The sequence below is a fragment of the Passer domesticus genome, chromosome 19, assembly GCF_036417665.1.
Source record: "Passer domesticus isolate bPasDom1 chromosome 19, bPasDom1.hap1, whole genome shotgun sequence".
In the NCBI taxonomy this organism is placed as follows: domain Eukaryota; kingdom Metazoa; phylum Chordata; class Aves; order Passeriformes; family Passeridae; genus Passer; species Passer domesticus.
The window spans coordinates 1180409-1207476 of record NC_087492.1 but is presented as its reverse complement, the minus strand read 5'-3'; the positions used below and the strand labels follow the sequence as shown (position 1 = coordinate 1207476).

The following is a 27068-nucleotide window of genomic DNA, read 5'->3' as shown; positions in this document are numbered from 1 at the left end:
CAGGATGGGGTCCCCAGTGGGGGTCGTGGCCCCGGCTGTGGGGCAGCTCTGGGGACAGGCTCAGTGCCACTGAGGACAGGGAAGGACAGCCAGTCAGCCAAGGGGACACTGCGGGGACAGAGGTCACAGGGGACACGAAGCCCCCGTTGACCCTTGGCAGCAGCCGGGGCTGGGAGCAGGAGCAGGTTTGGGAATGGGCAGGGAAGAGATCCAGGCTGTGCTCTGGGGTCTGAACAAAACCTGCTTTTCCTACTGCTGTGAATGCACCACGTCCCAAAGATGAACAAATTCACTCAAATCAAAGCAGGCACAGGACAAGAGGCAGCAGCGCAGCCAGGGCAGGGCACAGAGCAGCCTGGGACCTCCAGGGGAAGGCAGGCCTGAGATCTCCACTCATGACTGCCCAGTTGGCCAAAGCACTTCCCGTTCCTGCTCTTGGCAAAGGCCAGCAGCTTTAAACCCAGTGCTCCCAGCCCAGATTCAGACTTTTCCAGGGCACCCAGAGTTACCTGCCCATCTCAAAACACACAGAAAATCCTGCCAGCCACCGGCAGCCAGGGCAGACCCCAAAGGCAGCCCCAGAGCCCCTCGGGGGCTCAGCTGCTGGTCCCTGACGCCCTGGCCATGGATCCCCTCAGGTAACACCCCGGGGAGCCGGTGGCACTCTGGATCCTGCAGAGCCAGGCAGAGGCAGGGCAGGGAAGGGAAGAGCCCAGCTCCTCGGCAGGGAACAGCCTGTGCCCGCCGGCGGCAGCGGGCACTGGGACTGCACGGGCTGAACTGTCCAAAAACCATTCCTGCTCCTGGAACAGGGGCAGCTCGGGGCCAGGACGGTGACAGCAGCTCCCTGACACCCCTCTGGCACCGTGTGAGTCCTCGGTGGGGGTGAGGGGCTCCCCAGCCCTGCTGTGCCCTGCACCCTCGGGTCTCTAGGGAGCAGGTCACTGCTGAGTGCTCCCCCTGTGCCCAGCTGTCCCAGCTCTGAGGGTCAGTGTCCCCTGCCCACCGGCTCCCTGCACCCACAGGTGCAGGTCCCTGATCCCCCCAAAATTCTCCAGACCCCGGGTGACAGGAGAGGCACCAAACCACCCACCCGTGGGGCTGAGGGGCTGTGCAGGGCCTGTGTCACTGTGCCAGCCACTCGGTGGCACCAGGACTGTGTCACATCCCCGTGCTCCCAGCGTGCCCCTCCTGCCCAGGGCCTGTGGGAGGCTCTGCAGGAGCCAGGGCTGAGTGCCCAGACCCCCCAGCTCGGGCTGTGACACCCCCACCCTGCCCGGCCTGAGAACAGCCTGGCTCCTGCTCCCTGAGGGTCCCCCGTGTCCCCTGTCCCTTTCAAGTGGGCTGCTGAGCTTTGACTTGGTCTTTGCACAGCTTCATGGCACGGCATGATAATGGTGTTCTGTCACAGTGGGTGACCTGGACCTTGTCCTGTTTCCACACATTTGGAACCACCTGGCTAATGAAGTGGGTATCGTTTTCTGGTCCATCTCTCTCCCCCCACTGCTCTTCCCCCTTCCTCCCAGCGGTGTCTGAGCCTGCCTGCGAGCGCCCTTTTCCCTTTTCCCATCGTTGTCCGGCACAGCTCATTAACTCCTCTCAGCAGAAGAGCTCGGGGGCCGCTGCCTGCCCCCGGGGCTGGGAGCACATAGTTTCCCAGCCCCAGCCTGGCGGGAGCATCAGTGGGAAGCAGGAGTGGCTGGGAACACAGGGCGGCTGCTCCAGGAGGGTGTTTCACCCTGGGCACACTCTGCTCTGCCCTCAACCCTCCGAAGACACCTGCTGCACAGCCAGCCCGCACTGGCCCAGGGCTGGAATGGCCTCAGTCCTGCTCCCCATCACCTCAGAGACTCCAGGCACCCAACCCAGCCCATCCCTGCACACCATCCATTCCCCATCATCTCAGAGACTCCAGACACCAAACCACAGCTCATCCCTGCACACCATTCCCCATCATCTCAGGGACTCCAGACACCAAACCCAGCCCATCCCTGCACACCATCCATTCCCCATCATCTCAGAGACTCCAGGCACCCAACCACAGCTCATCCCTGCACACCATCCATTCCCCATCATCTCAGAGACTCCAGAACCCAACCCAGCCCATCCCTGCACACCATCCATTCCCCATCACCTCAGAGGCTCCAGGCACCCAACCCAGCTCATCCCTGCACACCATCCACTCATCACCTCAGAGACTCCAGAACCCAACCACAGCCCATCCCTGCACACCATTCCCCATCATCTCAGAGACTCCAGAACCCAACTCAGCCCATCCCTGCACACCATCCACAAGGAGGGGAAAGCCATCCTGCTCCAGGCAGTCCCTTCCCACAGCCACATCCTCCATCCCCACGGAGGGCCAGCCGTGCCTGCCCCGAGCCAGGCTGCAGCTCCCACACCACAGCAGAGCCGTGGGCAGCGCGGGGTCAGCCCCGGGCACGGCTCAGGCACGGGGACTTTGCTCCTGGCACTGCATGGCAGAGGAGCCAGGCGCCAGGGCACCCCCTGTCCTGGCTGGGGCGGCCTCGTGTCCCCTGGCACCAGGCAGAGTGGGGACACAGCAGCCACGGGGCACTGGTGGGACCTTTCCTGCGAGGCCCGGGGCGGGCACAGCGCCGGGGGATTTCTGCCACGGGCACATTTACACGTTTGGTATCTGCCCCTCATTTTCCCCTTGGAGTTTGTTTCATTTAACGCCTGAGCGCGCGCAGACACCTCTGACCTCGCGGGCAGTGGGCAAGAGAGTTCCCACCAAAGCAGGCCATTAAACCCCCTCACGGAGATTTTTTTTCTCCTCTGCCCCCACTTGCGCTGAGACTTTCGCATTCCCTGCCTGCCTCCGCCTCCCCCACACGAGGTGATGTAATGTTTTGAGCCTTCTCCCATCCCCACCTTTATTAAATATGACCCGCGGTTGATCCCCGCGCGGGCCGAGGGAAGCTGTGGTTTCGGGAGGGGTCAGACATGAAAGGAAGAGCTGCCCGCCCTGCCCGGGGCTGCCCAGGGCCACGGGGAGCCCTCCTGCCCAGCACCCCGACAGCCACAGCCCCAGCGCCACACAGGTGCCACCTGCACCCTCCAGGGAAGCCAGCTCTGTTGGAACGTGCTTTAGGATGCAAATTACCTCTTTGATTGTCTTCTCCCTCCCAGGGCACGGGCACAGCCTTGGCTCTCCCTCTGCAGAGCTTCTGCGAGAGAGGCTCAGTCCTAGGGTGCTGAGCCCTGCTGTCCCTGTGCCCTTCATTCCCAGCACAGACACCCCACAGACCCCACAGACACCCCACAGACCCCACAGACCCCACAGACACCCCACAGACCCCACAGACACCCCACAGACCCCACAGACCCCACAGACCCCACAGACACCCCGTCACGGGCTGTGCTGCACAACCCACCCAGCTCCCAGGGAAGGGACATGTCCCAGCTGTCACCAGGCTGCAGAGAGAGGCTTTGGTGTGGAAACCACTCCTGTTCCCCCTGTGTGCCCCCTGCCCCAAGCACAGCAAAGATGAGCCTGGGCATCATCCAGGAAGAGATGCTCTGGGGCTCAGGGATGGATTGAAGGATGGATTGCAGGATGGATCGAAGGATGGATTGAAGGATGGATTGCAGGATGGATTGAAGGGATGGATTCATCCCCATCTGGTGTCCACCATGTCTGGTCTCAGCTCACAGGAGCCCTCAGGCAGGGCTGGCACTGGGTGGGCTGTGTTGGCAGCACTGGGGACACAATGGGGAACCCTCATTCCACGTGGTGGGGACACACATCCCCCTGGGGACATCCATCAGCCCAGTGCCCTCACCCAGAGCCCTGCAGGTCCACCTGGCACAGGAGGAGACAGGAGCTGGGGCTGGCCCGTGGGGGACAGGAGGCACCCAGGACCTGCTGGGACAGAGCACAGGGTGGGCAGGAGGACACCCAGCAGCAGCAGTGTCTGTCACGCTGGTAATGAATGTTTCTCCCCTACACTTTGCAAATAACTCGCGACTCTCTTTGTCTGGTGATAAATGGCCCCTTTGAAGTTCTCCTTTCTCAAAAGCAAAGCAAAGAAACACTTTCATAATCCGTCTTCACCTCCCGTCCTGCCGAGGCTCTGCTGCTCTGGGGGGGCACAGGGGGGCTGCTGGCCCCTCACCTGCAGCTGGGACCCCTCTGGGGGTGTTTGGTGTCCCTTTGCTCTGCCAGGGGACAGGCAGTGGGCTCAGGACCACCTCAGCTTGTCCCCTGCCCGTGGCCGTGACAATGTGGTGTGGTCATTGTGGCCTTCCCACCACATCCCCTCCCCAGCGGTATGCCCCCACTCCGGGCCCCCCCAAAACCCCAGACCCCTCATTTGCCGAGCCTGGGGGCTTCCCTCAACCTCTCCAAGCGCTGAGCAGAGGGGAGGGCAGGGCTGGGCGGCCGTGGGGAGCAGGGACCCTGCCAGGGCTGCTGGGGCTCAGGGGTGCGGACGTGACCCAGCCGCGCTCAGGTCCCCCTCAGCTCCAGCTCACGCTCGGGTTCTGCTTGGCTGCCGCGGCAAAACAAGTTCTGCTGGGCTATAAAAAGGCGCTGGGAGCAGGGCAGGCCGGGAGAGCGCTCGGAATCCATGCCAGAGCTCTCCAGGTTGTCACCGGCTTACGTGTCAGGGCAAACAATGCTATCTGCCCGTGGGATCGCGGCACAAGGAACACCACAACAGCGGCCCGAGCCCCAAACACGGGGTCACGGGGCACAGCCGGGCGGGCACAGGGTCCCCGGGCAGGGCCGGGCTGCCCCGTGCCCGCGGGCACCGTCCCACGCCCGGCTGTGCCCGCTGGCCAGGGTGGCACTGCCCGGGGTCCCTCCTGCTGCACCCCCAGCCCGGTGGCCGCCGTGTCCCCACAGGGGCAGGCATTGCACAGATGCCATTCTGCTTTGCCGCGTGTCCTCTGACTCTTTATGAATTTGGAGCCGAAGCGGAGGGAAGCGAGCTGGAACGGGCGCGGAGGTGGGGTTGTTTTCTGGGAAAACAAAAGCGGCGTGGCCGCTGCCAAGGCCCAGGGGATGCTCGGGGCTGGAGGAGCTCCCTGAGGACAGGGGTCCCAAATTTGGGGCAGCTTCAGTGGCACTTCAGGGAGGCCCAACCCGAAACCTGCCAGCCCCACACCCCACGTGCCACCGGTGTCACTTGCCCCTTCGTGTGACAGTGGTGGCTCCCCAGGCTGAGGGCAAGAGCTGCCACAACGGATCCAGAGAAAATCAAAAGGTCCCAAGAAAAGTAAAACCCAGCTCTCCACAAGGAAATGCTGTTGGAGGCTGGCAGCAATTTCCCACCTGTGGCTAGAGCCCCCCACGGGCACAGCCCAGCCCCTGCAGCAGGTGAGACCCCACTCCAAGCACATTTCCCTGCCCTGGTGCCCTCCCTGGGAGGGTCCAGCCCCCAGCGGGGTCCCCAGCGGGCCGTGGGGGGAGCCAGGAGGGCAAAAATCAAAAGCAAATTGCGGGAGTCAATGGTGCGGAGCCGCGGGCGGCCTCAGCGGCTGCCGTGTGACTTTGATTCCCCTATCATAACCCCGAATTAAAAATTCAAGCAATTACTTGCATGGCTTCCCCCCGATTAGGCTGGGCCTCGCGTTCATTAATGCGGGCGCACAGAGAAAAGCCATTAGGGCAGCGGTGGGGACGGTTTCGCTGAGAACAGTTCCGCTCCAGGAAGGAGCTGGGCCAAAGCCGAATTTCACACATCCCCGAGGCCGCCCAGGCACGGCCGGGGCCCTCAAAGCTGCCTTTGTCCCTGGGATGGGTCCCCGTGGCACGGGTGGCATTGCCTGGGCAGGCTGCTGGTGAAAGCGTCACCCCAGCGGTGACAGAATGAGGGGACTGACCCCAGGCACAGCAGCACTGTAGGAGGTTTTTGTAGTAGCTGGGCGCCCCCCAAAATATTTACCCAGCTCACAGGGGCAGCAGGAGCAGGGTGGATGTTGAATCACCCGGCCCATCGCAGCTCTGTGCACGTGGGCCAGCGCTGGAGCAAGATGTGGCAAGCCTCCCACCCGGCCAGCCCGGGTTTATGAGCAAATTTCAAGTTCCACAGGGTTTTCCCTCCCATTCCAGTGCAAACGTTTTTCCTGCTGCCCCAGGAGCGGGGATTGGGGAGGCTGCCTGCCCCCCGTGCCCCCAGGGAACCCCCCACCCTGCAGCTGCCAGCGTGCCAAGCGTGCCCCTGCTCCAGCGCTGGCCCATCAAGGAAATCTGCTGGACTGAAAAAATACCAGCACGTCTAGACTGAAATACCAGTCTGGGCTCCCGGGGAGCCAGAGGACCCCCCCGGAGCAGCGTGGGCTCCCTTCCCCCGGGGGTGGCACAGGGAGCCATGGCCCCAGGGACAATCCTGCTCTCCAAGCCCCCTCTGTCCCCATCCCCACCTGGCGCTGCGGTGCCCACGGTTTTCTCCCACTCTGCTCCCCTCCCTGCCCACCCTTCCTGCCCGGATCCCTCCTGGACGGGCTCTAGCCCCGGGAGGAGGTGGTGACAGCCAGGGTCACCACCAGGGTCGGGCAGTGCCCAAATCCCCTCGGAGCCGCTCCATCCATCAGCGCCCCCGGAGCCGCAGGGAGGGGAGAGGAGGAAAACAGGATAAAAATCACCGAATTAGCGGGTCCGGGGAGGGCCGGCCTGCGGGGCGGCGCGGGGCCATCCTTTATGGCACAGACAGCAGGCATGAACCGAGGATCATGCCTTCCCTTTGACCCCGCCACTGGAAGTCACCCCTGCCTCCGCCAGCCCATCGCTCACGGGCCGATGTCACCGGCACCGCAGTGACACCCCGGGGACAAAGCCACCGGCGGGGGAGAGCTCCGTCTGTGCCACCCGGGGCTGGTGGCACCGTGTCCTGGCGGGGACCCAGGGGACAAGCAGGACCCCAGCGGGGGGACGGGGAAAAGGGGCAGCGCAGCCGCCGCTGTCGCCGCTGTCGCCGGGGTCGTGGTGCCACCTCGTGGCCCCGGGCTGCCCGGGGATGCTCGGGAGCAGCAGCCGGGGGTGAGCGCTGAATCACCCCCCGCTCACAGATACGGTGCTTGGAGGGAAGGGGAAGTTAATTAAAAAATTAAACTCCCCCTCCAAGTAGCTCGGGCGTTTAACAGTGACCCGCTGTGGCCGCTCCTTGCTGCCCGCCCCGGGCACTGCCACCGCCGCGGGTGGCACCCGCGGGGCTGCAGGAGGGCGACAAGCCCAGGGAACCGTCCCCGGGGCTGCTCGGTGCTGGAGCCATCCCGGGCCGGGCACTAAAGCCCTTTTGTTTTCCCCACCCAGTGACCCCGCGGAAGAACGGGCGGATTGTCTTTCAAACGGAGCCGATGTGGAGCTGAATGTCCCTTGCCACCTTGGCTATAAATCATCCTGCATGTGATAAGGTAATTACCTTCTCCTTGGAACTATTCATAGGAAAACCTATAAAGGGCCTGGCTTGTAAACACCACAATAAAGAGGCAGTACAATAAAACCTTGGCCAGGGTGGGGAAGGTGCTGCCTTTCCCCGGCCCCCAGCCCCTGTGTCCCCCCATGGGGGCTGCAGCCAGCCCTGTGGCTCTCAGTGGCACCGAGGGTGGCACAGGGCACGGCAGGGCACAGCCCTCTGTCCCCAGAGGGCTGGCAAAGGGTTGGGAGTAACAGCAGCTCCCATCTGCAGGGATTTCTGTGTTCAGATAACAGCCTGACAGGGGATGGGGCTGCTGGAGCACATCAGCTCAGGCACACCCTGCTCCCAGTGCCACAGCTGCCTCAGCACCACAGTGCCAGCTGTCCCACCATCCCTGCTAGGACAGGATGGAGACAGCTCTGGAGATCTCAGCAACTTTGGGAAAGAAATCCAGGCAAAGTCGTGCTTTCTTTCAGTGGTTTTGGGACAGATTTCTCCCCAAGGCAGTGGAGAAACACAGGCTTGGTTCAGGTTGGGAGCTCAAAGATGGGATCAGCTACAGCAGCGAGTGAAGCTGAAGTGCCAATGTGTCACTTGAAGCAGAGCCAGGACAGGCCCAGCAGGGATGCTCAGCTCTGCCTCCATCCCAGGGCTCCCAGCCTGACCACACACAGGGCTGGGACAGCAGGAGACACCCCTGGCACAGGACTGGCTCCATCCCTCCATCCATCCATCCATCCATCCATCCATCCATCCATCCATCCATCCATCCATCCATCCATCCATCCCTCCATCCATCCATCCATCCATCCATCCACCCCCTGGAAAAGGCCCCACTGCTCCAGGAAGTTTTGGATTCTCTCAGCACTTGAGGCCTGCTGAAACCAGCGGCCAGGGTGGAAGAACAAAGCAGATGAATTTTGTATCCCCCAGAGGTTTTACGACAGGCAGGGCTTGCCCTGAGCCCTGTTCAAACATCCAGCCCAGGGTTAGGACAGCAGGCACTTAACTCTGAGAGCCCCAGAGCCCTGCTCATTCCTGGAGGTGCTGATTTGTCCCCAGCAACATCAGAGAGCTCAGCACTCCCCCAGCTATCAGCAGAGCAAGCACAGAGCAAACACAGAGTAAGTAACAGCAGCAGGAAGGAATGGAAGGGGACAGAACTCCAGAACCACAAACTAATCCATGTGCTGTTAGAACACCCCTGCACCTCCCACAGAGGTGCCTGGAGAGACAAAATTCCAGCCTTGGAGAACCTACTTTGAATTTATGGCTTAGGCAGCACAGTACCATCCACCTGGAAAGAAGGAATTCTGGTTTTTTTTGGAAGACAGGATGAGTGGAGGCAGCAGGGAGGCTCAGGCCAGGTGTACAGCACTGGGAACACAGACAGCTAAAGGCAAAGGCTGTTTGCTCTCAGCTATTCTTCAAATATTGGCATATTTGGGTTTATTGCAGGTACACAAGGGTGACAACATTTGCAGTGCTCTGAAAAACAAAATTCTTCCAGCCCCCTGCTTTACAAACACGATTCTGGATCCTGCAGCAATAGGAACAAAATGCTTTGAGATAAGCTGAGGGAACAGGCAGCTTTATAAAACACACAGAGGAGGAAAAGGTGTTTGTTTTCCAAGTGGCGACGCTGTGACAGCAAAGTGCACAAACCAGCCCCAGGGAGGGCAGAGTTCCCCAAAAACAACAATAAAAACAGTAATAATATAAAAAAAAGAAGTCCTAGAGGCATTATTAACAAAGTCTCAAATGAAATACTTAATATCAGCAGCAGGAAACTTTTCCTCTGGATGTCCTGTGCAAGAGAACACAGCTCTGTGCTCCCGTGGAAGATTTGGTCACTGAAATGGGCATTTCCTTCAGGCTTCTGTCGCTGTGGCACTGGTGTGGTGTGTGAGGACATCCTCCAGGTACAGGGACACTCCGAGCCTGGCCTTGCCCTGCAGCTGTGCCTCGATGCTGCTGAGGTGCTGGATGGCTCCCTGCAGCCCCCTCTCCCTCTCGCCCTGCTCCCCCGAGCAGCTCAGGTAGTGCAGCACGTGGGGCCGGATGGCCTGGCCGTGCTGCAGGAGGCTGCCCCCGATGAGGGGCAGGTCTGTGCTGCTGGCCAGCTGCAGCAGGTGCAGCAGGGCCCGGCAGATCTGCGTCCTGAGGCTCGAGCTGTACTTGAACTCCAGGAAGTCCTCGGTGTCCTCGCTCCTCTGCAGGGCCACCACCAGGGCACTCCAGATCTGGCAGAACTGCTCGGTGGAGCCGTAGCATTCCCTGTGGCTGGGGATGGACAGGGCCATGGCTGACTTGATCCGCACCTTGAAGTTCTTGCAGGACTTGACTACGGAGGAAAGGGCACTGAAAGCTTGCCTGGCCCAAGGAGCCTCTCCTGAAAAAAAAAGAAAACAAAAAAACCTCTTTTTAAATCAGCCAAAATATGCAAAATTATAAATGTCTCTTGAATATTTAATGGGCTGACATTTATTAAATTTATTGTGGTTTAAATGAGAGAATCAAGGGTTATGAAACGAAATATTAGTTAAAACAGTTAATCTCCTGAAATTTTACAAGAGCACACTTGGCATTTATCCACACCTACAATCCCACCCCCACACTGTTTCCTGACAGATCCAGCTGAACACAGCAGCTACCCCTGCCCTGGCACTGGCAGGAGCTGAGCTCCACTGGGAAGAGCCCTGGCAAAGCTGTGACAGCCACACTCAGCCCCGCTGGCTTCCCCCCTTCTCCTCCACCCCTGGCAGCAGGGATGCTGGTGTGCCCAGCCCCACAGGAGCAGGGCAGGCCGGGCAGGGCAGCAGGCTCACCCAGAGGCAGGGCAGGGTTCTTGAAGACGTTGCCCAGCGCGTAGCACGCGTTCCAGCGCACCTTCATGGTGGCCTCGCTGCCCACCGTGGCCACCAGGGCCTGCAGGGCCTCCTCGGTGGCCTCCCTGAACCTGGGGTTGGCCACGTGGCAGGGCTGCAGGAAATGCAGCACGTTCCCAAGGGCACGGACAGCGTTGCTCTTCACCTGGAACACACAGAAACCTCTCCGCGTTCCGGGTTTGATTTCAAGCCTGCTGTGGAATCAGCTCAGAGGCAGCAAGGGGCACAGCTGGAATCACACTGGGTCTCCCTCAATGCCACCAGAAAGATCATTCTCTGCAAATGGCCACAAACCAAACCAAACCAAACCAAACCCCCTGCACTGTGGAGAAGCACAGCCAAATTCCCTGCAGTGCAGACAAAGCAGGAGCCCTCAGAACAGCAGCCCTCAGGGGGGATCTGAGCTGCAGCTCCCTCCAGCACTGGGGCAGACAGACCCAAAGTAACTGGTGCCTTTTTCCTTTTGTCTCTAATGCAGGATTTAACTCCACCAAGCCACCCTCCTTCCCCCCAGCCTTACCTTGTCCCTGTCCTTGGATGCTTCCGTGGCAGAGCGCAGCAATTTCAGCAGCAGCAGATCAGAAAGCTCCTCCTGGAAGCTGGGTCCCATGGTTTCCCTGGCAGAGAACCACCCTGTGAGCACCCCCTGGGCTGCTCCATCCCCACAGATGTGATAGCACCCTTTATAAAGCCCATGAACAACCTTCACTCTTTAGAGGGCTAATATGTAAGGCAGACCTTTCTGCATGTGACCACTACGTTTATTAATTTAAAACCAAACTATCAATGCAAGAAAGCTGGTTAGCAATGGTTAAATCTGTAATAAAAAACAGAGGGCAAGGAATTGCTCAGGGGCAATTCTGCAGCAGGAATATATAAGAACTATTTTCCTGTTAAAAATGTAACAGTAGGTTAGGCTTCCCTCAGTCTCTGGCTTGAGGAAGGGTTAAATATTTATTAATTTTACTTGTGCTATGTTGAAAGTAAACCATGTCTACACCAAGCAACACAAAAGAAATGGAAAACTGAAAAGTGAAAAGTTTTAAAGAGTGTCTCCTTAGAGTGACAAGGGAGAATGGCTTCAAACTGAGTAGGTTTAGAGCTAATGTAAGAAAAAACCTGATCCCTGTGAGGGTGGAAATGGAAATGTCCAGGGCTGGGCAGGGCTAGGAGCAAGCTGGGATAGTGGAAGGTGTTCCCAGATGGATACAGGATGCTCAAACAGTGTCCCACACTGGCAGACACACAGGCAGAGGGTGGTTAAAAAGAAGGATCCAAGCCAAAATTCAGCTTTTTTTGATGTTAAGCATCACAGAATCATTTTGGCTGGAAAAGCCCTTGCAGAGCATCGAGTCCAGGCTGTGCCTGCTCCCCACCTTGTCCCCAGCCCAGAGCACTGAGTACCACCTCCAGTCATCCCTTGGAGGGGATGGGGGCTCCAAACCCCCCTGGGCAGCCCCTCCCAGTGCCTGAGCACCCTCTCCATGGGAAATCCCTCCTGGAGTCCACCCTGGAGCTCTGCTGGCTCAGCCTGGAGCTGTGCCCTCTTGCAGACCCCTCGCCTGGCCCGTGGGACCCTTGGGGACAGGGCCAGGAGGCAGTGTCACATACATGTTGATGATCAGGGTGTCTGTCAGGTTGCCCAGGGACCAGGCTGCCTTGGCACGGACGTTGGGGGACTTGTCATGGAGGGAATTCAGGATGGCATTTGCTGTGTCTGCCACAAACATCACATCCTGTCAAAGCAAAAACTGCTGCAGAGTCACACAGGTCTCAAAACACAGGTGATTTTCTTAGTAACACACTCTGCTTTTTCCAGGGAAAAGGAGGGAGAGACCAGATCTGTTCATTTACTCTTCTAGGTGACACCTTCTAATGAGCTCAGGGTGCTGTCTGCAGCTTTGCCTGACCTTTAATTAACAGGCCAAGCCTGAATGCTGACCAACCCACCACGCTGGGGTGGCTGCTGCTGAAAAGCTTCTATGGATTATTTAATTCCATTGGTGATTTAGTTACTTTGGATTTTAACATAATTACATGGACTGCCAACCTTATACCCACCAAATCCCACTCTTAAACTAATTGCTTCTCCAAACTCCCTGTTGAGCTGCCTGTCTAATCTTCTCTTCTATGGCACATTACATGTGCCTATGGTAAAGGATTTTCTTTCAAAATATTTTGGAATTAAACTCCCAAGTCAGCTACTGCGTATTTTTTTATTAAAATCATTCACTTAAAGGTTACATTATAAAAACTAATCTTCCAGCTCAGCCAAGCTAAGATGATATTTTGTAGGAAAAAATTTTTTTTTTCCCTCCAAATAAGCTTTATTTCTTAGTTTTAACCAAAACTGAAGGCTTCACATTAAAAACTTGTTAGAATCACAGAATCCTGGAGGTTGGAAAAGACCTCAAGGATCGAGTCCAACACCAAACTCCCCAGAGCACTGCAGAGCTGTTCCCTTCACCCCAGCTCCTCTGTGCCAACCTACCCACTCCAGCTTCCATCCCTGGCAGCCTGGGAAGACCCTGACCTCTCTCCTTGCCCTCTCTCTTCTGCTTCACCTCCCTTAAAGCTGCACTGATTCTGCTCTCAAAGGCAAGAGCAGGTCTGGAGCCAGTAAGGAAAACTATAAATACACTAAAAGTAAAATAAACTGAATTAGCTGCAAACAAATCCATGTCCCACATCCTATGGCTCATCACAGAATGGCTCAGAAGAAGGGATGGGCTGGTCTGACCTGCCTGAGGCATGGGAAGAGGATGTACACTCCCAGGGCACGGGCAGCAGCAGCTTTCACCAGGGGGTTCTCACTGTGGTTCAGGCCAAGCAGCAAGGTGACACACAGGATCTGCTGGTCACCCTGAAAAAGGAGCAGCAAGGTGACACACAGGATCTGCTGGTCACCCTGAAAAAGGAACAGCAAGGTGACACACAGGAGCTGCTGGTCACCCTGAAAAAGGAGCAAGGTGACACACAGGAGCTGCTGGTCACCCTGCAGAGGAGCAGCAAGGTGACACACAGGATGTGCTGGTCACCCTCAAAAGGAGCAAGGTGACACACAGGAGCTACTGATCACCCTCAAAAGGAACAAGGTGACACACAGGAGCTGCTGGTCACCCTGCAAGAGGAGCAAGGTGACACACAGGAGCTGCTGGTCACCCTGAAAAAGGAACAAGGTGACACACAGGAGCTGCTGGTCACCCTGAAAAAGGAGCAAGGTGACACACAGGAGCTGCTGGTCACCCTGAAAAAGGAACAAGGTGACACACAGGAGCTGCTGGTCACCCTGAAAAAGGAGCAGCAAGGTGACACACAGGATCTGCTGGTCACCCTGAAAAAGGAGCAAGGTGACACACAGGAGCTGCTGGTCACCCTGCAAGAGCAGCAAGGTGACACACAGGAGCTGCTGGTCACCCTGAAAAAGGAACAGCAAGGTGACACACAGGATCTGCTGGTCACCCTGAAAAAGGAGCAAGGTGACACACAGGAGCTGCTGGTCACCCTGAAAAAGGAGCAGCAAGGTGACACTCAGGATGGGCTGGTCACCCTGCAAAAGGAGCAAGGTGACACACAGGAGCTGCTGGTCACCCTGAAAAAGGAACAGCAAGGTGACACACAGGATCTGCTGGTCACCCTGAAAAAGGAGCAAGGTGACACACAGGAGCTGCTGGTCACCCTGCAAGAGCAGCAAGGTGACACACAGGAGCTGCTGGTCACCCTGAAAAAGGAGCAGCAGCAAGGTGACACACAGGATCTGCTGGTCACCCTGCAAGAGGAGCAAGGTGACACACAGGAGCTGCTGGTCACCCTGCAAGAGCAGCAAGGTGACACACAGGAGCTGCTGGTCACCCTGAAAAAGGAACAGCAAGGTGACACACAGGAGCTGCTGGTCACCCTGAAAAAGGAACAGCAAGGTGACACACAGGATCTGCTGGTCACCCTGAAAAAGGAACAAGGTGACACACAGGATGTGCTGGTCACCCTGCAGAGGGGCAGCAGTGGCAGGAGGGGGCTGAGCAGAGCTCTGATTCCCTGATTCCCCCAGGGACACACAAATTCTCTGAAACACCTGAAGGAGCTCCCCCTCAGAGCGTGCTGTAGATAGAGTGAATTGAGGAGCCCACCCAGGCAACAGGAAAGCTTCCAGCACACAAGATCTCTGCTGTCAGGCAAGACCAAGAAGGGAATCAGAGTCTGAGCTCTCTCCAAAGCTGCAGGAATGGCCCACCAGAGCTGACCCAGAGCTCTGGCCTGCCCTCCCTCTGTGCCCCTCGTTACCCAGGACAGGGTGAGCTCAGCCTGGGCAGGTTGTCAGCTCACCAGCCCATGACAGAAGGTCAGAGTGGGCACTCACTTGGCCCCACTTGGCCACAGGCACGGGAGAGGGGATGGGATCAAAGTACAGGGGGATGAAGTACACGCTGTACTTGGAGAATTCCAGAGATACTGCTGGACCAGCAATTCCTGGGCAAATGAGATCTGGCAGAGCACTCCCCAGCAAGGGCACAGTGACACAGAAGGAGCTGCACAATGCAGGGGGGATCCACTGCCAAGGCTTTCATGTTTAAAAGCATATTTCATGTTGCAAAGGGAAAAAACACACATGCAAATGGGTGCACAACATCAGGCCCTGGCTATTGGCTCAGCTAGCTCTTCAAAGGATTAATCAGCAGAATAGCAATCCCTCAGCCCTCCCTCATGCCATGAAATTCTTGTCCTCCATCTCCTGTGCATCATTGCCAAGGCTGGGTATTCATGGCAGGGCCAAACAGCTGCTGTGACCCACAGTTTAATTGTTCTGACAGGCTAATTACTCCAACATTGCCCTTTCCAGCCTTCAACAGTCACAATGAGAAAAAAAAAATTGGGAAGGTTTCTTTACTTTCCCCTGGCAAATTTTAAAAGGCTTTACAATCCTGTAACCTGGTGGACAAGGACAAAGCCCCAAAGGTAAAAGCAGCACATTTAAAGGAGTGTTCTCCTACCTGCAGGAGGCTGAAAGCCTCTGGTAAGATAGAGGACAGGGCATCACAGGCACTTGTCTGCAGAGTGGCATGGGGGGAGTTCTGCAGGGTGCCAGGTAAGGGGCCATTTAACATCATGGTCCAGAAGGTCACAACCTGCAGGAGAAGCAGCCAGGTTTATCTTTTAAACTCAGCAATTAAGCCCAATTTCTTGTCTTAAAGATGATCATCATATGCTGAAATTTAGACTGCATTAAATAGAGTTGCAATCCCACTCCTGAATCCACACAGCTGAGTGTTTTCCTTTGCCTGACAATTTACATTCATAGCAAATAACAGGAACCTGATGTTACTGAACACATTTCCTGTCTTGTAGGCTCAAAACTTAGCATGAGCCAAAGAAATTTTTAAGCTTGTCTTCTGTTCACAGAAGGAAGATTTAAACAGCCCTATATTACTCAGCTTCTGCAGACTTAGCCAACAAACAGCTAATGAATTTTTCTAAATTCACTTATATTGTGGCTCTGGCCACTCTCTCTGCACTTGTGACCAGCCAGAAAATGCAGGCTGGCTCTCTAACAATGCAAATTCACCAAAATTCTGAAAGTTTTATGCAGTGATGACACACATAAAATCAGTGCTGTTCTTCCAGCTCCCTGAGCTACAGCAGGCTGCAAGAGTTGGGAAGAGGAGAGGCAAATACACAGGGTTAACCATGTAAAAGAAATAAACCCCAACACATCTGTCCACAATGTGCCAAGTGACTGCAGAAGCCTCCAGAAACTGTCCACACTGGCACCCATAAAGCTGCAGTCCCTTCCTGCCTCCCTGCAATGATTTCTGTGCCAGTGCCTGTGCAGAGGGCAGGGAGGGAGCTCAGTCAGTGCAATCTCACACTCACCAGGCTCACAGGCACCCTCTGCTCGGGGGCAGTGGGGGAGTCAGGCTTGTGCTGCTGCAGGACACCCGTGCCCAGCTCCTCCAGAAGCTGCAGGGAACAAAAAGCAAGGGGGGTTTCATCAGGGATGACTCAAGGACATGGAGCTACAGAACCTGTATCTACTCACCCAGGGAACAGAAATAAAAGATTCAGCAGTGGTTTGGGCTGTTCTGTCCCTGCTAGCAGTGGAATTAGAGGAAAAGCCTTTCCTACATAAAGTCTCCAGCCCAGCATAACAAACTACTGCACAAAGAGGAAATCTCTGGGTCACAGAGTCCAGTCCCTGCCACAGCTGATGCTCAGCCAGGGAAGCACCAGTGCTGTGGTCCTTGCACTTCCCAAGCTTTCTGGTGACTCAGCAGAGCAACAAAATTCTGCTGAGACTTCAAGACTGGAAGCTGAAGGTGCATTTCTCAGAGTCAGGGTACTGCATTTCTGTATCACACTCACAGATGCTCTGAATATTCAGCACCACTCATGTGCACTTGCAAAGCACACAGACAGACAGAACTGACTTGGTAAAACAATACTGACATGCCTGCTGCTCTTACTTTGGCTCCATGAAGCTGAATGGATGGATCCATTTCTTCCATGCATCTGCAAGCCACTTCTCCAAGTTCCAGGAAATAGTTCTGAGCCATAGGGAAATAACCTTTCACAAGAAGAGCCAACACCTAAACACAGACACAAAAAAAAATCCCACTCAGCATTTCTTCCTTCTGTTTACCCAAAATACCCCAGCTACACACTGAAATGATGTTAATGGGCTAATCAACCCTGGCACCATGTACTGAGCTCTGATGTAAGAGATACACCTTGCAGCACAACTTCTGGGATACTAGAGCTGATTAAAAGCCTCCCTGTCCATTATATTGTTCAAAGAAGAGCCACAGAAGCACTATCAGGTAGCAAGGCCATGAATTATTTAGTGTAAGTGAGGGCTCCTGTAGCAAGACATTCTGTACCTCCTGTAGCACTGCTGCTGCCTTCTCTGAAGCTGGATTTAACAAATATTTACTGTTCCAGAAAAAGAGTGAGACTTCTTGGGATGCATGGTACAAAATCTTACCCTTTGCTGTGGCTACATGAATAAAAACAAAGCCAAGCCTCAGCATCCACAGGTACTCCCTGAATCACTCCACAGCTCCTTGCAGACTGTTCTCTGACTGCAGGGCTCTTCCCCACTGTTTTCCACCAAAACTTTAATTTGGATTCTGTATGGAGGAGTTTGCATGGGGAAGACTCACAGTCTGCCAGCACACACCCCCAGATAATATAGAAAAAAATACTGAGGATAAAAAATGACAGGCAGATGAACTTGCAGTGGGACAGCCACGCCGTGGCCACGCACCAAAACATTCCTCCTCGAGCCACAGCAGCTCAGCCCCACTGCACCAGCACACACCTCAGTCTCCCTGGGAAAGCAGGGAGCAAAGGGAAGCCACGAGTGAGGGAGGCAGCTGGGTGTGAGGCAGGAGCAGCCCTCCCACCTGCAGGGCCTCCAGGCGCAGGGGACACGGCTCGAAGACGCTGCCCAGGGACGGGAAGCTGTCGCTGTCAGAGCAGGAGTCCTCCCTGGGCAGGATGATGAGGGACACACAGAGACTCAGCAGCCAGCAGGGCTCGGCAGGGGCACTCCCTGCAGGGCTGTCCTGAGGGCTCTGCCCTGCCCAGGGCACTGCTCTCCTCCTCTGCTCACGGCCGGGGGTTGCGCTGCCGCTGCCGCTGGGCCCCGAGGGGCTGGGCTGCTGCAGCAGCAGCTGCACCTCTGGCAAAGGTGCCTGCACAGAAACAATTGCCCCCAACAGGGTGAGGCTGGAAACTCGAACGTTGACATCTGCAGGAGACAATGGGGAGAGAAGAAAAATTTAAAAAAACCCCAAAACTCCATTAGAACCTCCCAGCATCCTCCCTCAGCAGTTTTCAAACAGACAGATTATCACACATAACCATCCACTGCTAATAAATTTTGAATTATGGAGCACAGAGGAGGGGAGGAATAGAGCAGAGAGAATGCAAACCTTTGTGAGAGATGTAGGGCTTGATCTGGTTCCACACCCTGGTAAGCAGCCCGGGTTTCAACCTGCTGTAGGGTGCATTGGAAACCAAGTTTGCAAGGCACTGAAACAGAGAAAGGTGCTGGTTACAATGTCAGCCCGGCCTCCAACAGGTCTGGTTTTACATTTGTAATTTAGGTCACTCAGGCAGCTCATTATCTGAGGGCACCTGAAAAAAACACCCCAATTATCTGCTGTGGGAACACTGGATACAAACTTGGCTCCTAAGAACAAGGATTTAACTACTGCGAGGTGGCACAAAGACCAAGGAATTTTGATAGCCCATGGAAGGATTTGTCAATTTGGATCCCAGTTTTAAAGTCAATGTGAGTCTTCAGAACCATTTTATAGGTTCATTCAGCTCCGAAAAGACTGAAAAAGTGCAGAAAAAAAGAGGACTGTGCTGAAAAGAAACCCCAGGACTCTGAATGGAATTTTGAGGAACTAATGGAAGGTGCTCCCATCCACAGCAGGGGATTGAAACAGAGTGATCTTTGAGGTCCCTTCCAACCCAAACCATTCAGTGATTCCATGACTCTGTAGGATGACTCAGTGAACTCTTGTGAGATGACAAAGATCTGTTTGTCACCACCTTGCTCCTCAACAGCAACTCAGTGCAGCCTTTCTTCAGGACATAATCTAGAGAGCAGAGGGAGCACGTGGCACATCTGCAGTGCAGGCACCTTGACTATTTGTGTCAGTGTCTGAGAGGAGGACTCAGCCACCAGGGCCAGCAGCAGGCAGCGGTGCAGCTCCCGGATGCTGGAAGCCATGGTGACAGAGAAGGGAGTGAAAGCTCTCTTGTGGTCATTGGCATCTTCAGCCACAGACAGGAACTGCTTAGAACCTTCCAGGAAGGCTGAGAGGACTTGAAGGGCACAGGCGCGTGTCTGAAATGATAAAACATTTGTGATACCTTTTAATAGTTCCTTTGAGCAGGTGGAGAATTTTAAAATATATTAAATCCTCTGTAGAAAGAGAAAATTCAACTACAACCAGCTTTTTTTCTTTAGGCAATACAGAACCAATCCTTTGTTTTCTTAGGCAATACTTCCTATTTAGTTCTTGGGCAGTAGCCAAATACTTACTGAAGGCCAGAGAAGACAACTCCTAAGATTAATGGGGGGAAAAAATAATTTTTGTACTCAGAAGTGCCTCACCTTTGGAGAAGGGTCCTTCAGAGCAATAGTCATCAGGGACACAGACTGGGGGCTGCCAATACCAGGGGCATCAGGAACAAATGCTGACCAGTAGCCATAAAGAACTCTCTTTTCTATGGACTTTATAGTGGAGAGGAAACAGGCCAGAGCCCCTTGGCGAACATTGGCTTGGTAAGACCTTAAACACAAACAAAAAGATTAATGAAAACACCAGGGACAAGGGATGGACTCCACCTCTTTCATGTGTATTAGTGGCTGGCTGCGAGAGGAAATCTTTTAGCCCAAGAACAGGAAGAGGAAGAACGAATTTACTTCCAAAGCAACACAAATTATTGCCCTCCAATTTTCCCGCACCATCTCATAAATCAGAAGGGAAAGTTGATTCCCTCAGCAGCTTTGACTAAGAACAAAGGATGGTGTGGGAGGGTTCTGTGGATGCCACGTGTTTGTGCACAGCACTCACCTCACTTTGCTCTGGATGCCCCCTTCTGTGTCAGAATACTCTGACTCGCTGCTGCTGAGGCCCTTCCAGGGCTGGGAGCTGGGGGGGTCCCTCCCAGCACACACATCTGGCCCAGCACACACATCTGGCCCAGCACACACATCTGGCACACGAGGCTCCAGGCCAGGGCTGCTCTGCACATCCCCCAGGTGCAATTTCAGCATGTCTGCTCCCAGCACCGACTCGTTGCCGGCGTCCCCTGAATCTTCTCTTCCTTCTTCCCCAAACTCTCCCTTCTTCTGTTTCCCTTTGCACTTCTTTCTTCGGCTCTAAGACAAAAAAATTGATTTTTCTTAGTCAGTGCTTAACGAATACATAAATGCAATACATGTCTCTGCAGTACTCTACACACAGTCACTCTAGTATCTGAGTTTTTTTATTCTGCTTATTACTAGCAACAGGCACAAAATTTCAGTAATACCTAAGTTAAAAGTTTATAACTGAATAGCCTCAAAAACTAATCTTTGGTTTCTTCAACAGTAAAGCAAAATATACCCAAGGAAACTTTCAGCTAAAAATCATATTTCACACAAAAGTGATTAAAGAACAGCACCAAATACTTCTGTATTTTTACAGATTTACAGTAGATAACACTAACTAAACTTCCTTTTCAGCACCTAAATAAAAACAAGTCAACATGACTAGATAACCCTCTTTTCTCTAATGTCTTTCAGATAATCAGTAATCCAAAGTATTTACACGTTAAAAAATAACCTGTAGAAGGACTGAGCAGAACAGATGAGGCAAGAAATCAGTCTTAAATGAACTTGACTTCCCTAAGAAAGAGTCAAACAATTGTGCAAGTGTTAGGAGAGAAAACGTGACTTATAAAATCAAAAGCTTTGGCGAGTTTGCACGCATCAATCCCGTGTCTGCAGGCCAGGAATTCTTGGCTCTGGATGAATAATTGTTACACAGAGCTTAGCAGAGGAAAGCCAAGCCCTGCAGAGCCATTTGTTCCTGTCACCTGAGCTCCCAAAGCAATTTTACTGAGTGCAGAATTTATAATCATCACCTTTGAAGCAAAGAATTAAATGTTGCGGATGCTCAGGACATGAAGAGCCACCAAGACCACGACAGGAAAGACACAACACAACAAAGAGGCTGCAGAATCAGCCCAGCTTACCCCTGCCTGCTTAGAGGGGGCTGGCTCTGACTGCTCCTGCTTGACAGGTGACCTTTTATCATACTGAGGTAAAGGAGCAGGGTACAGGACTGTGGGCACCTCTATGCTCAGGCCTGGCAGCCCATGGAACATGCATTTCTGCAACAGGAACACAAAGGTTAGAGTTCTGGCCCTTTCTCATGCACGGATTTACTGAATTCACCCATTTTCAGCTGTGCTCCTTCCCCCAGGCCTTGCCTCTCACATATGTGAGGCTATGCAACATCTGAAATCCATCTACATGTATAAGGATTCCAAGTAGGTCAAAAACCCCCATTTTCCACCTCTTCTTCTCACATTCTGCAGTGGGAGGTGCAGTGAAAATGCTGTGAGAGAAACTCAACATATTTTTCTTTAATATCTCACACTCCATTTCCCCTCATGCTCAGGCTTCTCTGCTCCCTCTTGCTCATCCCCTACTGCTTCCCACTCAACAGCCCTGGAACCTCCCAGTGGCTGCCTCTTCCTCCAGGTGCATTTAAGGATTTACCTTCAGCACTGCCAGAAGAGCTCCAATTTGGTCAGTTTGCATCAGTTTCATCTTCCCACCATTGAGAAGCGACTGGACACCTTTCAGTGCACTTTGCAGCAACTGAAAATAAAGAATTACTTACTTTTCCTTCCCAAAATGCTGCAGGTTCACATCTTTCAAGAAACTTTCTAGGCAATTACAGTTTTGCTCAACTGGGACAGTAATGTGATAAATTATGGACTATTAAAGCAAAATCTTAATTGATAACATTCCAAATTCCATATATTCCAGCAGCACAACCTCCTAATTAGAGTATTTTAGACAATTAGACTCACACTTACCATGCAAAAAGTGATGTCATCCACATCAGTGGTTTTTGAAGACTGCAGAACACTTAGGAAAGTTTGAAAACAGACATTTCTGTAGGACTCATCCAGGTATGGCTGCCCAGGGACACTAAAATTAGAGCAGGAGGAGACACAGGGTTGGTTTACAGTCTGTCCACAGGTTCATAAAGTTACACAAAGTCCTCTGTTAGCCTGCAGAGCCCCAGATGGACGGATGGCTGATGGAAAGGAGACAGCTCCACCACACAGAGGACAAAAGGAAACCTTCTGCACGAAAACCAGACAGCACAAAGCTTTTCTTTTCTTCCCCAAACCAACCCCTGCAACATTATTTCTGGAAGACTGAGAGTTTCAAGGTTTACACCCAGGTAAAGCTCTGCACACACCTGAGACACAGGTTTGCCATGCTGCGCACGGCCGCCCTCCTGAGCTCCACGTCGGGCTGGGCAGGGTCACTGAGCTGCAGCAGGAGCCCAGCCTTGCCCAGCAGGTCTGGGAGGTACTGGAAACAGAGCACAAAAGCCATCAGGGGTCAGTGCTCCTCCCTCAGCCTCCTGGGGCTGTGTTGGGGGGTAATCATGGGAGGTGGCTGGAGCCTGGCCGGACACCAGGTGCACACCAGAGCTGCTCCTCAGATGGGCAGGGGAGAGAAAATATAAGGAAATATAAGGAAAATATAAGGAAAGGGTCATGGGTTGGGACAAGGACAAGGAGAGGTCACCCAATGATAAACATCATGGGCAGAGCAGACCTGACTTAATGAAATTGATTTAATTCATTACAAATCAAAAATCAAAGCACGATAACGAGAAGTAAAACAAACCTAAAAATTCTCAGCTGCAATTTCAGATTCTAGAGACATATGTTCATAAAAAACAGCATGAACACCTTAAGTCCTCTTATTTTGCACTAAGAAAGGACAGAGTTGAGCACGGTTCAGCTGAGTCCCAGTTTATGCTCTCTTCCCAGACATGAAGCCAAGCTAGGAACAACTGCTGCACCAAGCTGCTGCCACTCCATAGGCTACAAGCCCACACAAGCTGGCAGCTCCCAAGCTGTGAGCATCACCACCCCATGCTCAGCCCAACAGCAGAGGCTGCTTTGCAAGCTGCCACGAGCTGCTGACAGCAGGAGGATTCAGCTTTTCAAACTCTGTCAGCTGCAGCAACAAGGAGCTCCACACAGGACTGATACCCGAGAGCCTCTGCTTTGAAATGGCACGGAGCAAAAGCCTGGTCTGGTTACAGGATGGATTTCAGCACCTTCAGTGGAGCCTGCCTGGGAGTTATGTGGAATTTCAAGCTCCCCGTGGTCCTCCTGCCTGAGGCACAGGGTGGTTGGTCTGCAGGCTAAGCCTGTGCCCTTATTTAATGGTGATCCCAACAGCTGCAGCCTGCAGGTGCAGAGTATTCCACATGGGAATAATAATTATTAATAAATACAACTGAAATTCAACTTTCCCATAAATATCAGCCACTATTTAAATGGGATCTGATCTTAGCATGAAAGGTAACACGATTTGAGAACTTTTTTATTCTTTTGCTCAGGAAAAAAAATGAAGTACAAACAGCAGTGGTGCAAATACTTTTGTTGTTACTTTCTCTCTGTTTGTAAACTCACCTTCTGACACTTTGGCCCATTATTGTAAACAAGAGCTGCTAAGGCTTGCAGAATTTCAACATGTGTCCAGGAGCTGCACTGCCTCAGAGCAGAGATGCAGTAGGAGAGAAGGAAATTCAAGCTCTGCTCATCAACCATTACCTGTCATAACAGAAAAGGTCAAGATAAACATCATCTTGTACTGCTGCAGTCAATAAACCCTGAGAAACTGGTCAGAGATTCGGGTGGTCTGGCTGTTAAAATCACACACCAGCAAAGATCACACCTGACCAGAAATGGATAAATCTGTACAAGTGTCTAAAACCAAGATTATTTCCCATGGTGAATCACTTCTGACTGAGACACTAAAACCAGATCACAGCCTCAGCTACCCAAAAATCAGTAATAGAGTGAAAATCCAATAAACTCTGCCTGAAGGTTGGCTCCACAGCCCTGGAAGGAGACAGAGTTCCACTGGCTTATTGGAGGACATGACCAAACTCTTCCTACCTGATATCTGTTGAGTAAGTGATGGATAAGCTGGCAGAGTTTGCTGACAAGATGTTCCTGATCAAGGGGAACCAACTGACAGGCTTGGACAAGCACAGCACAAACATCCTGGAAGAGAAAGCCTCAGTTTATTATTTAGGGACTACAAAGACACCAATAATGGCTCAAGAAAAATATACCAAGTTAAATCAAGAACAGAAGAGTCCTGTCCAAAAATCAGTTAATTCCAAAGTGCAAATTAAGCCTGCTTTGGAAATGAAATGAAGACAAAGCAGTGTAATAACGAAGCACTGTGTGCCACCAATGGAGCAGCATCCACGCTGCTCATCTAGAGCACTCAGCTTTCAAGGGCTTGCTTTAAGGCTTCAAAAATTCCTATTTTTCCAGCATCAGACCACGAAAATTGCCGAGTCCCACCCAGTGGTGCCACCCACATCTCCACCCGGCAGCGCTTCGGCACCGGGCAGCAGAGCCCAGAGCACCGAGGAGATGGGAAGGGAAGGTGGGCAGAGGGAACATCCTGCCCGCAGCGGGGAACGAGGGCTGGAACCGCCGGGAGTGCCGAGGGACGGGACACGGGGCTGGGCACTGCGGGCACAGAGGGGCTGGGGACAGGGGCACACAGGGGCTGGGCACAGCGGGCACAGAGGGGCTGGGCACAGTGGGGCACAGGGCTGGGCACAGCAGGGCACAGGGCTGGGCACAGGGCTGGGCACAGTGGGGCACAGGGCTGGGCACAGGGGGCACAGTGGGGCACAGGGCTGGGCACAGTGGGGCACAGGGCTGGGCACCACGGGGCTGGGCACCGCGGGACACAGGCTGGGCACAGCGGGCACAGAGGGGCTGGGCACAGCAGGGCACAGAGGGGCACACAGGGGCTGGGCACGGTGGGACACAGGGCTGGGCACAGCAGGGCACAGAGGGACATGGGGCTGGGCACAGCGGGACACAGAAGGGCACACAGGGGCTGGGCACGGTGGGACACAGGGCTGGGCACAGCTGGCACAGAGGGACACAGGGCTGGGCACAGCGGGCACAGAGGGGCACAGGGGCACACAGGGTCTGGACACAGCGGAGCACAGGGCTGGGCACAGGGGGCACAGAGGGACTGGGCACAGCGGGACACGGGGCTGGGCACAGGGGACACAGCGGAGCACAGGGCTGGGCACAGAGGGGCACACAGGGGCTGGGCACAAAGGGGCACACAGGGGCTGGGCACAGCGGGCACAGAGGGGCACACAGGGGCTGGGCACAGGGGGCAGAAAGGGGCACACAGGGGCTGGGCACAGCGGAGCACAGGGCTGGGCACAGCGGGCACAGAGGGGCACAGGGGCACACAGGGTCTGGACACAGCGGAGCACAGGGCTGGGCACAGAGGGGCACACAGGGGCTGGGCACAGCGGAGCACAGGGCTGGGCACAGCGGGCACAGAGGGGCACACAGGGGCTGGGCACAGGGGGCAGAAAGGGGCACACAGGGGCTGGGCACAGCCGCACCCCGCCGTGCCCACAGCGGCCGCCGCGCAGCCCCGCCACACGTGCACTCCCACACGGCCGCGCCTCCTCCTCCTCCTCCTCCTCTCCTCCCCGCCCGCACACAGCCGCGCTGAGTGCCCCACGCCGCGGTACCTGCGCGCCGGGCGCGGCCGCGGGCTCGGGCCCGCAGCTCTCCGAGATGAGCTGGTCGAAGAGCAGGTGCAGCTCGGTGCGGCGGCCGTCGGGCCGGGCCTGCAGCGCGCCCAGCCGCGCCAGGCAGCGCCGCAGCGACCCGGCCGGGCCCGGCTCCGCCGGCTCCGCCATGGCCCGCGCCCCGCCCCGCCCCGCCGCCGGGGCAAGCGGAGCCCTTCCGGGGCGGCCGCGCTACGGCGGCCCCGCCGCGCTGGGGGCCGGGCTGGGCCGCGCTGAGGGCCGGGCAGGGCCGGGCTGGGCCGGGCAGGGCCGCGCTGAGGGCCGGGCTGGGCCGGGCAGGGCCGCGCTGAGGGCCGGGCAGGGCCGCGCTGAGGGCCGGGCAGGGCCAGGCAGGGCCGCGCTGAGGGCCGGGCAGGGCCGGGCTGAGGGCCGGGCAGGGCCGGGCTGAGGGCCGGGCAGGGCCGGGCAGGGCCGCGCTGAGGGCCGGGCAGGGCCCGCGGCAGGTGGCGGTGCCCGCCCGCTGTGGGGACAACAGCAAGGCTCCCACCGCAGGGTCACCCGGGGGGGACAGCCCCTGGAGAGCAACGCGGCGCTGCCCAGGCTGTCACTGACCCCTGTCCCCGAGTGCCACGGCCACGCGGCTTTTAAACCCCCCCGGGATGGGGACTCTGCCTGTGCCGGGGTGGAGAGCGTGTTCCGTGGAGTTTTCCCGGTGTCCGGGCTGAGCCGCTGCCGGTGTGGAGGGTGTGAGGGCTGTAAGCCAAACTGAGGGTGCTGTGCTGTGAGGGGCTGCTCCCGTGGCACAGCCCTGTCCCAGCTCTGGCCGTACCCAGGCCAGGCACACCGAGAGGGTTCTGCCACCACAGGGCACTGGGGACACTGCGACCAGCGGCCGGGAACAGGAACCGCTCCCCTTCAGGGGATGGCGTCTGCAGTGACATCTCACTGATGGGCAACATCAAATTATCGGCTGGGCTCCCCCCATGCCCTGTGAGCAGGATCGGGGGACAGCCAAGCCTGGAAAGCCCCGGGAGATGGGGACAGGGACTCCAGCAGGGCTCAGCCCAGTGCTGTGCCTTGCTCACACGGACTGCTGCCAACGCCGGACCCACATCACTGGGAAGGAGCAGGAGGGCTCCAGGGCAGGACACGCTGCTCTCCATGCCACATCCAGGCAAAGCCTTACCTCTGGTTCACCCTCCTTCCATTTCCTTATCACACTGCCCACCTTGAGTAAGGAAAGTACGTTCTGTGCCACCAGTGCCGTGGCCCTGGTGTCCTTCTGTGCCCGGGGCTGGCAGGTTCTGGGTAATTGCTCTGCTCCTTCCCTTTATCGTTCCATTTGTCCTGTGCTGTTTGTTCCTCACAGTCCCCGAAGGCCTCTGAGGCAGGCACAGGCAAACACAGCGCAGAGACAGCCCCAGGCACGCTGTTACTGTGCAGGGATG

The 27068-nt window shown here is 55.3% G+C and overlaps 1 protein-coding gene and 1 long non-coding RNA gene across 6 annotated transcripts; one reads left to right on the top strand and one right to left on the bottom strand.

The window, feature by feature from the left end:
- Positions 1 to 4865: 4865 nt before the first annotated feature.
- Positions 4866 to 11339, top strand: LOC135283934 (uncharacterized). Of its 2 annotated transcripts, none has more exons than XR_010349530.1 (3): positions 4866 to 4973; positions 7280 to 7380; positions 10752 to 11339. It is a non-coding gene; the product is annotated as an uncharacterized LOC135283934 (long non-coding RNA). The 2 variants fall into 2 exon arrangements; XR_010349529.1 differs by lacking the exon at positions 4866 to 4973 and adding an exon at positions 5219 to 5344.
- HEATR6 (HEAT repeat containing 6) lies at positions 8807 to 25824 on the bottom strand. 4 transcript variants are annotated; one of them, XM_064395095.1, is made up of 20 exons: positions 25621 to 25821; positions 23993 to 24100; positions 23504 to 23644; positions 22270 to 22385; positions 21878 to 21992; positions 21555 to 21656; positions 21026 to 21163; positions 19861 to 20168; positions 19398 to 19575; positions 18921 to 19127; positions 18202 to 18301; positions 17671 to 18017; positions 16732 to 16854; positions 16142 to 16228; positions 15262 to 15396; positions 13014 to 13136; positions 11885 to 12009; positions 10794 to 10890; positions 10214 to 10418; positions 8807 to 9777 (listed from the first exon to the last, which is right to left on the bottom strand). In XM_064395095.1, exons 1-20 carry the CDS (start codon positions 25789 to 25791, stop codon positions 9257 to 9259), a joined length of 3447 nt encoding a protein of 1148 aa, XP_064251165.1. In that variant the 5' UTR covers positions 25792 to 25821; the 3' UTR covers positions 8807 to 9256. The 4 variants fall into 4 exon arrangements, with proteins under 4 accessions (XP_064251165.1, XP_064251167.1, XP_064251168.1 ...); XM_064395097.1 differs by having other exon boundaries at positions 9582 to 9777; positions 10275 to 10418; XM_064395098.1 differs by lacking the exon at positions 10214 to 10418 and having other exon boundaries at positions 9582 to 9777.
- Between the last annotated feature and the right edge of the window lie 1244 nt (positions 25825 to 27068).